Raw genomic sequence first — 10,562 nt, forward strand, 5'->3', positions numbered from 1 at the left:
TAGGTCCAACAACAAGTGTGGTGGCACCAGGATCTCCTTTCAAATGCTACCAATCTCTTGCACCACCACTGTTAGTCTACCGTCCACAGTACAACCAAAGTGGAGGAAATCAAAGGGGGAGAAAAGCGACATGAAATTTCTATAAAAACCTCCACGATATGAGTGAGAAGTTTATATGAAATTAATAATATAAAATATATATAATAAAATTATTTTTTTATCTTTTTATTTATGCCCTTTTGCACATGATGATAACATGTACAATTTTTTTCTGCCGATAAAGTTAATAATATGAGAAAAATTAAGTTTAAATATTGTACTTTGTAAAGCGTAAGGATTTCAATATTATTTTTTAAAATATAAGCATCGATATATTAATTGTGTGTGCGGAAGTCAGCTTATGATTCAGATACAATCCCACCCCGACTGAAACCACAGCAGCCACGGCCAAAGCCAGCATGAGCCCCTTCCTGGTGTCGCGCAGTTCACGTTCCTGTCCGCCCATCTCAAGCTTCATCTTCCTCAGCCTTAATCCAACACCACGGCTAGCCGCCCGAGCTGCTGCTTTCTTCTCGCCATCCCCTGGTTTATCCTCCTTGACCTGATCCTTCTCTTGTTTCCCAACCTTCTCAGTCTCCTCCTCCCCACCTTGTTTCCTGATGCTGCCGTCGTCTGGCCGAGAAAGTTTGGTGATGGACTTGGGGAAGACAAGATGAAGAAGTCCGTTCTCGAACTTGGCACTGATCTTGTCGAGGACGCAGTTCTCCGGCACTCGGAATTCCTTGCGGAAGCGGCTCCACCGGCCGTCCATCGTGGGACGCTGTCCGCTGACAACTACTCTCCCCTCGCTGTCGAGTTGTACGTCGAGTTCCTCCTTCACGAAGCCTATGCTTGAAAAATGGAAGCACATCAAACGTATCGGATGCATATGTAATAGAACGAAGAATTGTGTTACTTTGCATGATTTAGATCTCTACAAACATTCCTCAAAGAATCATACTGTTGTTTTCGTTACTACTAATCAAATCTAAAGAACTGATCAAATTGAAACACAGAAAGCATGCCTTCGAGAGAAACGACGATCGTATCCGCCTCTTCCTCTTGAATCAACCTGTGGGGAGGGACGAAATCATGGTAAGCACGCTGCCCAACACTGGGTTGCCGCCTCGTTCCCATGTCAGACTCTGATCGGGTGCTTGCAATGTGATGGGCACTAACGCATGAGCTTGACATAACATATAGACAGTTCCTTGTGTGCCCTTCACTCTTCTATTCCACTCTTGCTGAGGTTGGATAGATTGCTATGATTCTTGCATCATCGTAACCTTACAAAAGATGCCAATTGAAGGCTCTCAAGTAATGCAAGCTTCGCTGCGTTGGAGATTCATGCTTAACGTTGCATGGAGCAATGCAGAAAGAGTAGTTCCTTGTTAATCCAGAGGTCAGAATCTTATAAATGAAAAGCAACCACAATATCTTTCAAAAGGGAAAACAATTGATGGATATGGAAGAAGTTTACTCGTAAACTTACTGTCTAAAGACATCACAGCAGCAGGCTAGAGATAATTCTGCTCCAACATCTATTTCACACAGGAAACTGTAAAAACAATACATAACATATTACACAGAGTACAGATAAACTTGCGACATAGTTATGAACTCGTGCACCGAGAGATGTCCAACTAGTGAGGTATGTAGAAGATTAACCAGAAAATCTTGTGCATTGCTTGGTAGCATAGGGTTCCATCAACAACAGGCCTTTCAAGGAAGAGGGAATCACCATTGGTACTTGGCCGCAATAAGGACTTCTTCGTAGCGCTGAGCAGCATTATCCCAACTAAGGTCTTGTATCATCCCTCGTACCTGCAGTCTCTCCCAACTCTTCTTGTGGTTTCTGTATGTGTCTAAACAATGCTGCAGTGCCTGTATCATCCTATTTGCCTCTGCCCTTTCAAAGGTCCAACCCAAGCCTACATCATTGAGTGGATCAAACTGTTGCACAGTGTCTCTTAGACCACCGACAGAATGCACCACAGGAACAGTTCCGTACATCATCGCATAAAGTTGGTTCAGTCCACAAGGCTCGAATCTTGATGGCATCAGTAGGATGTCAGCACCCGCTGTGATTCGATGAGCCATCTTCACAGAAAACCCAATCCATGCCCTGGCCTTGTCGCGATGTGCGCTTTCGATTCCCCGAATCATATCTTCGAGGTCTCGCCTTCCTGTGCCCAGCATGACTATCTGTAGATCCTGACCGACAAGCCATGGCCTGGCCTCTGCTATGAGATCTACGCCTTTCTGATAGTCCAATCTCCCAATAAAGGCAATGATAGGAACATCACCCAGGACTGGCAGACCAAGCTCACGTTGCAAAGAAGCCTTGCATTGGGCCTTGCCCAATTGAAGAGTTTCCAAAGAGAAGTTGGTGTAACCATCAGAAGTTAGGTACACATCGGAATTAGGGTTCCAACTTTCTGTACTAATCCCATTAACAATACCTCGAAATTTCCAGTCATTATCACTAATGATTTCATGCAGGCCCCAGCCACCTTCGGGTGTTTTTAGTTCCCAAGCATAACCATGGCTAACAGTAACCACACGGTCGGCAGTTTTTAAACCAGCTGCAAATATATTGAAATGTTCACCTCCAACAGGATCATAGAATTTGAAAAGGTCTAAGTAGTGATCTGGCAAATCCACAAGGGAGAAGTCGTCAACTGGACCACGGCCCTGGAAGACAAACCAGCCTCAATTAATATACCTGATGATGCTGACAGATGTTGCTGCAACTCTCCATGGGAAATGCCGAAATTGTATCCTCATTTTCTGAATAAAAAGATGATTCTACATTGTACTGGAACAAGATAATGCTATACATCAACAATGTTAAGAGAAGTATATAGCCAAACCCAAAAGGTCCATCAAGTGGCTAGTCATGCGAGAAACTTACATTTCATTTTGGGCACCCTTTGCTGAATCTTCTGGAGGATACTGTCATATTCAAATACCCCACTATATATATAGTTACCAATTCCAACTCTTCTTATGGCAAATAAATTAATGGCTGAGTGCTTTCATTTTTTAAATTTCCATGCATTTGCAGATCTTGTTTGGAAATACCAACTTAGGATCAAACTAGAGTGGTTAACATTCACCCTACAACTAGAGTCTTGGATTTCAATTTCAAAATTGGGCAACAGACTGCAATTTTCAAGAAATGTATGTGTAGAATGTCCATCATGGAGTTGTATTTTGTTGGTCAGGGTTCATTAATGAGCAGAAAGATAAAACTATATTAGCAGGTAACTAAATAACTAAGGAGCTGACAAAATTTCCACCAACAGAAAAATCTGTAGGACATTAAAAAGAAAAGGGCAATGATCAGTATGCAAGATTAAATACTAAAAAAAGTTAAAAAGACTATGAAATATTTTTGAGAAATATTAAAGAATGATGAGCAAATTTTTTGATGGCTTTTGATGAAACACTATAACATAGCACCAGCATTCTTTTGCTGGGTGGAAAATTAGTAGCACAATTTGTGCTTCTTATGGTGATTCAGTAGACATTGCCTTGTACCTAGTTGGAAAATCAAATAAAATGTAAATAGTATTTCAAATAATTATGGATTAATGCATATTACCATATATTGACTGAAATCTCTGATAACAATCCCATTGGCTGAGATAACTAGGAACCAAATAATGCCTCTTTTTGGCTCAGATAATATCATAATGACCATTGAGAACAAATCCTTGCAAAACCTCTTATGATTCAGTGTCTTACACAATCTGAGATCTTGATAGGACAAGAAACATGAGTCTATTTGCTTCTCTCATCCTATAGCACTTCAATCTAGTTGTGAGGATTGACAAGATCCACATACTGATAAATCTACCTTAAAGAAATTTTCCAGCTCATTGATCCTGGCTGCAATTTAAATCTCCAGGAAAGGAAAAGGCTTATCTTGAATTTGTATAGTTGATCATGGATTAGAAGAATTGTTTCTACCTCCTATCTTGTATTGAAAGAAGAACAAAAAAATGCTACATTGACTATGGTAAAAAAGTAATATGGCCCGCCCTATATACATCCATGAAGTGACTGTGATACCTTCAGATAAACACAGTAGCATCAAATTTATTTCAGGCATCCTCAGCTGAATCTTCTGGTGATTATACTAGTAGAGTATGGTGTTGGTGGTGTTGTAAATATCACAGTGTACCGGTTATCTCATTATTATCATTTATCCTGAACAATGAGGACAAAGAAAGGATCAAGAGCGCACTGTTATTACCCTAGAACGTTTTCAACATTGAATTGTCTTAACCAAGATGAAAACCATGGGTTTAATTATTCCTCGTGTTGAACCGTATCAGCAATAAACTTCAACCAAGCCATTCATTTGCCTCATAAATATCTTTTCCTACACTTATTGGGTTACAACAATGGTTAATTTAGTTGGTCAACAATTTAGCCCAAGAGGTCTCTTATAACTTTTAAATATGAATTGACCATTCCCAATTATTAACAATACATGACATAGGAACAAAGGCATTTATGTGATAATGGAAACTAGAAACTGCTGTTACCTGGTAAGCTATGTTGTGTATCACCAACACACATCGGGCATACTTCATCAACCCCATATCACGATAATATGCCTTTAAATAAACAGGAAGCAGGGAAGTATGCCAATCATTTGCAATAAAAACCAAGTTCCCATCTCCATAGCAGACACCACCACATGGAATGTGCCAGGGAACCTGAAACAACTTAGACAGTCTTCTTCAGGTGACAATTAAGTTAAAGGGGATATTTTGGTAGATAAATTGTGAACTATATTAACAAAAACAATTTCTGGCCTACAAAGAAACTATAGTTGATCTTTACTGAGTTGATGCTAGCTAAGATTATTAAGAATGCCCAAACAGTTTTAGATAAAAGGTTTATGGATCTTAAAGAAGTAATAAAATCTATGCATCTTCATGAATGCTTTTGCATGAAAGTCTTCAAGTGTAGGACTGCAAGTACATTCTTGTCTCTTTGTTCTCATTCACTCAGATTTGGCAATTTAGTGGCTTACATTCTTGAATCTTAGTACTCAAATTACAAAATGACCTATTTGACAATCACAAATCCTCAGTATAATAATGTTTCTTTATGAAGTTTCCACAACCTTTATATTTGACTCAAAATTTTAATCTGAAACCAGTCTAATAAGCTTATGGACTAAAGCACCATGAATTTATTAGTGTACATTATCTTTCAGGAAAATCATATATCTCCATGCAAGTGTTGCCATGCTGATTGACATACCCCCAACATGGGCTGAAATATATTGTGCTAGAAAAATATAGAATGTGTTATCACAAACCATGACAAAGAAGCCAACATACAACTACGGTCAAGTTTTGGTAAATATTCTGGCTCACACGGGCCTGTGCCTACAGGCATGACAATCAATAATACCATGCCAGCAAGGCAATCACACACCCCCATGCAATAATACATCAATCGTCATTTCCAAGAAACAGAAGCTAGTAAGACAAGCACTTGGATATCCAAATATTAGTAATTATAGATGACTACCATATAGCATCAGCAACAGAAACCACAATAATGCTCAGGAAAGTACCTCAACTGCTGCCCTGCACAATAAAACCATCCGTTTCAGAATATCCTGCATTTAAACATTAAAAAAAATATCACTAGGAATGAGATTTGGTTGATATTGTCATTGTCAAACTATAAAACTACAAAAAACAAAGTTCAAGTTAGTGTTCAGAAACAAACAGAAGCAAAAAAACATGGTTACCATGTCTTAATGAACTTAACATAAATAAGGATTACCCGTCGGTTTCCACCATATATATCATTTTCAATGTGGCGAAAAACAGGACTATCGATAAAGACAAAGTCAACACAATCAATGTAGGCATGATAATAAGTAACCTCCAAGTCCTGTAAAATACAAGTAACAGCAAAATTTAAGTAAAGATATATTATGTGATGTCTGCTAACAATATCACATTGAAAAGATGAATACCTGCCCATCAACCTTGTACCTTTTCAGAACTCCTACTCCTTTGGGTTCAGCATAATTACCATACTTTGGTGCCACTACCTAAATACACAAGATGTGTGCAAATTAGTCTACTTGTTAAAGCAACCCAGTGAAATCAGCTAATCAATTCAACTTTACACAAAATCAGATCAGCAGGTCCATTCATGTTGCCTATGGAAAAGAAAGTCCAGAAGATATGCTTCAAAGTGGCTGTTCACATTCACTAATTAACTGACTACACCAAGCTAGGTAGAGGCAAAAATAAATCCACCGATAGTTTTTTTTACTTGTGTCTAAGTACAACTTGCAAAGATAAGTCACAGGATCAAGTACCATAACTCGATGCCCTCTCCTGGCCAAGGCCTTAGGTAACTCTCCAACAACATCTCCAAGCCCACCTATAAGAAATCATCAATAAGTGTCAGTTCAAAGAAACAAGTTGAAACAACCCATTTTAATACTTGACAATGGTAAGCAAGCGCAATTACAGCAAAAAATTGAAAAATGATGAAGAGAAGGGCATGAAATCAAGAAAGTGACTGTGTCAACAAGCGATGAATGTGAGTACCTGTTTTGGACCATGGAGCACATTCCGCAGCTACCACTATGACATTCATGGCATTTGGGTTAGCCACAGGAGAAGAGTCCAAGATTCCTTGCTTCAGTGACTCCTCTTGTTGCTCGTCCAAAGCTTGGACAATTGTTACTGCAGAGACCTCAAGGTTCTCATCTTTCATAACATAAGAATTAGACTTGTCAGGAAGAGCTGGGAGTGTAACATGAGGCTGAGATTGCTCCAAGTTGGTTTCTCTTAGTAGCCCAAGAGCATCGGCCATGGATTGTTGAACTTCTAAACCACTTATGGGTTTCTCCACCTCATTAACAACACCAGCTTCAGTTGACTGAACAGCGGTAGTTTGTTCAGTCAACTGAGATTGCTCTAAGTTGGCTTCTCTTAGTAGCCCAAGAGCGTCAGCCATGGATTGTTCAACTTCTGAGCCATTTATGGGTTCTTCCACCTCATCAACAATACCAGCTTCAGTTGACTGAACATAATCAGAGGAAGTCCAAGAGTCATTTGTTCTCTGAAGCTCTCCATTGTTACCTCCATCAAGGTTTGAGAAAGAACTATTACTCTGATTGTAAGAAGCTGGTTCCTTTTCTTTCGTACCAACACTATCTTTTGTGGATGATGCTAGTTCTCTCCTTTCAACAATCTGCATCAAGTTGAGAAGATTTATGATTAGTTTTGAAATCAACATGAATTCGCCTATACATAACACAGTGTTACAGGCAGCTACTTGTGTAATCATTTTTTTCATTTTAATGCTATTTAAATTATGTGTCTTTATTAACAAAAGATAAGTTTACAAGATCAACAATGCCATGAAGAATAGTATTGTCATGATGGATACAAGAAACTAAACACAAATGTGTTCATTTACACCACATATTACTCAAATTGGGAGATTCCAATAAGTAGTATGACAAAAGAAGATAGAACATATATAAAATGCAAATAACTTTCAAGCACAAACATATGGAGTAGCCCAAAATTTTTCTTGAAATACAAAATAAGACCTGGTTCAGGAGGCTCCTCTGTATGGTCAGAACCTCCTTGCTCAGTACGATGGCAGTCTGGATTGTATTAACAGTGATCTCCCTATCATCCTCATCACTATCCTCTTGTCTTTCAGAACTGATGCTTCTTCCAACTCCTAATAGAAGCCTTCCATTCTTTTGGGTGTTTGGAACTAAACCCACCAATAGTCCATGGTAGACAGCATTCAGAAACCTCACCGTGCAAGCACTTCCATTATAACTGTTGTGATTGCGTCGGGTATTGCTCTGAAGGAGAACAAAACCATTACCATTTTTATCAATAAAAATAAACAAAGGTTTGACATCAATATGTGATAACCATGAACGGCTTACCCAGAAGCATATTAGGAACAAGGTGTTCAGTTTCTACCAAAACTACCCAAAAAGCAAACAAACATATAAACAAACAAACAAACAATTTCCTTGTTCTTACATGATCAACCTGAAAGCAGGGGTCACTTTTAGGTAATTAAGAAATTCAACATGAGGAAATATTGATCATGTGTCAGGACAACTCGCAAATGGTTCCATGACCTCTACGAGTTGCACAAAGAATTCACATCAAAATAAGCTTTACGTATGGAAGCCCAAAAAGGCTCCAATTCCTTATGATTTCTGATCAAAGATATAAGATCACAAAAAGATACAAAGATGTAAATATTTGCCTTAACTTCAACAAGATTACAACATGAAAACACAATAGTTTTCCACCCAAAGATCTAAAATGATAAAAAGTCTTCACTTGTTTATTGTTCTTATCATCTGCCAATTTTTCTCTAGGTTGAGGGAAGTTAATCAGAAAACACGGATCAACATAGCCATCATTGATTAGAATGAGACAATGAAGAAGCCATGAAGGATCCAAGAAAAAGCAAAAACATCGAGTCATAATGTTAATTAACTACATAAGGCAACAAGATGACGAGCAAATCACATATATGAAACAACAACAGTAGTCCGTGTCCACGGACAAGGAACACTGATCGGAAGCGTATAATCTACACCAAAAAGAGTTGTACTAAAAGCGGGAGCAAGAGCCAGGAATCGACGGTGCACTGGAAGCAGAAAACCACTTTCAAACTAGAAGAGGGCGGACAATGCGAAACAATTAGACTCTTCTGTTGAGACCCAAAAGGATTTCGATCATGAAACGCCAGGGAACGAAGAAGAACAAACAACTTTACCATTGTAGATGGGAATTGCAACTGCAACACCCTCTCTAGAGAACCTTTTGTTTCAATTCGAACAAGATTGTTTAATTTTGAGGACGAAATGAGATAAAAAAAACCCGTCCTCCTTTCTTTACTCGCGATCGGAGCACCTCAAATCAACAGGTGGAGAGAGAACTCACAGCGGAAAAAGGAGAACAGATGAGAGGCGTCCCATTGCGAGGGAAACGGCACGCGACCCCGCTGCATGACGTCGGCGGCAGCGCCGGCGGAGAGGCGAGGCAGTGGGAGAACATTCCGGGCGGGGAGAGGTAGGGTCGTGGCAGTGATCCAACCGAGGTGGTTTCGCGCTTTCTCACACACGTCGGTCTCTGCAACCGTTAGGTTAAAAGCTCTAGCCTGTAGGCTAGCTTACCAAGCCCATGACTAGTTCATGAGCTATTGGCTGACCTAGCTATTGGTACGATGCATATACGATCATCATCAGCAATGCACATAGATCAGTATATGGCTTGCCGGTCGTTGGATTTGGATCCAAATATTAATTAAATTAAATCAGACTTAATTAGTTTAAAATGATTTAGGATGATTCTAAATTAGTTTAATTTATTTATGTCTGTTTAACATAAATTAAAATAAATATTGAAGCTAAATTATCTCTAGTCTGTCGTCGTAATATCTTTCAGACATAAATTTACGAGTAAACTTCGTCCATATTCATCAATTGTTTTGGTCTTGGATCGAAGGAGCAAAGTCGTCCTGAGTAGCTCTTTGTATTGTTTACGATCTTATCTCTTTGATTAGAAATCATAAGGAATTAGAGCCTTTTTGGGCCTCCATACTTGTTATTTTGATGTGAATTCTTTGTGCGACTCGTGGAGGTCATGGAACGAATTGCGAGTTGTCCTGATACATGATCAATATTTCCGCATGTGTAATTTCTTAATTATCTAAAAGTGACCCCTGCTTTCATGTTGATCATCTAAGAACAAGGAAATTTTTTGTTTGTTTGTTTGTTTACATGTTTGTTTGCTTTTTGGGTAGTTTTGGTAGAAACTTAACACCTTGTTCCTAAATTGCTTCATGGTGATGACATATTGATGTCAAGCCATTGTTTATTTTTATTGATAAAAATGGCAATGGTTTTGTTATCCTTTAGAGCAATACCCGACGCAATCACATCAGTTATAATGGAAGTGCTTGCACGATGATGTTTCTGAATGCTGTCTACCATGGACTAGTGGTGGGTTTAGTTCCAAACACCATTGTTGGGAGTTGGAAGAAGCATCAGTTCTGAAAGACAAGAGGATAGTGATGAGGATGATAGGGACATCACCGTTAATACAGTCCAGACTGCCATCGTACCGAGCATGGAGGTTCTGATCATACAGAGGACTTATTTTGTATTTCAAGAAAATTTTTGAGCTACTCCATATGTTTTGTGCTTGAAAGTAATTTGCATTTTATACATGGTTCTATCTTCTTTTGTCATACTACTTATTGGAATCTCTCATTTTGAGTAATATGTGTCTTAAATGAACACATTTGTGTTTAGTAGTTTCTTGTATCCACCATGACAAGACTATTCTTTATGGCTTAGTTGATCTTGTAAATTTATCTTTTGTTAATAAAGACACATAATTTAAATAGCATTAAAAATGAAAAAAATGGTTACACATGTAGCTGCCTGTAACACTGTGTGTATATATATAGGCGAATTC

General features: G+C 38.7%; 2 protein-coding genes across 2 annotated transcripts; both read right to left on the minus strand.

The window, feature by feature from the left end:
* Positions 1-352: 352 nt before the first annotated feature.
* Positions 353-811, minus strand: LOC103997838 (inactive protein RESTRICTED TEV MOVEMENT 2-like). Its single transcript, XM_009419168.3, has one exon. The coding sequence runs from the start codon at positions 809-811 to the stop codon at positions 353-355; it is 459 nt and encodes a 152-aa protein (XP_009417443.3).
* A 688-nt stretch (positions 812-1,499) lies between these two features.
* Positions 1,500-9,262, minus strand: LOC135675129 (granule-bound starch synthase 2, chloroplastic/amyloplastic-like). The gene is made up of 9 exons (XM_065185405.1): positions 9,024-9,262; positions 7,652-7,918; positions 6,639-7,287; positions 6,404-6,468; positions 6,053-6,130; positions 5,857-5,967; positions 5,642-5,686; positions 4,596-4,769; positions 1,500-2,733 (listed from the first exon to the last, which is right to left on the minus strand). Exons 1-9 carry the CDS (start codon positions 9,135-9,137, stop codon positions 1,777-1,779), a joined length of 2,460 nt encoding a protein of 819 aa, XP_065041477.1. The 5' UTR covers positions 9,138-9,262; the 3' UTR covers positions 1,500-1,776.
* Positions 9,263-10,562: the final 1,300 nt, after the last annotated feature.

The sequence above is a fragment of the Musa acuminata genome, chromosome BXJ1-1 (genome assembly GCF_036884655.1).
Source record: "Musa acuminata AAA Group cultivar baxijiao chromosome BXJ1-1, Cavendish_Baxijiao_AAA, whole genome shotgun sequence".
Lineage (NCBI taxonomy): Eukaryota > Viridiplantae > Streptophyta > Magnoliopsida > Zingiberales > Musaceae > Musa > Musa acuminata.

Excerpts from the sequence above, each read along its gene's own strand:
- LOC103997838 (XM_009419168.3), bottom strand. The coding sequence starts at position 811 with ATGGACGGCCGGTGGAGCCGCTTCCGCAAGGAATTCCGAGTGCCGGAG.
- LOC135675129 (XM_065185405.1), bottom strand. The coding sequence starts at position 9,137 with ATGTTCTCCCACTGCCTCGCCTCTCCGCCGGCGCTGCCGCCGACGTCA. Across the intron at positions 7,919-9,023 it reads TCTGTTCTCCTTTTTCCGCT|AGCAATACCCGACGCAATCA; the intron begins GTGAGTTCTCTC and ends GTTCTCCTTCAG. Across the intron at positions 4,770-5,641 it reads TGTGCAGGGCAGCAGTTGAG|GTTCCCTGGCACATTCCATG; the intron begins GTACTTTCCTGA and ends AAGTTGTTTCAG.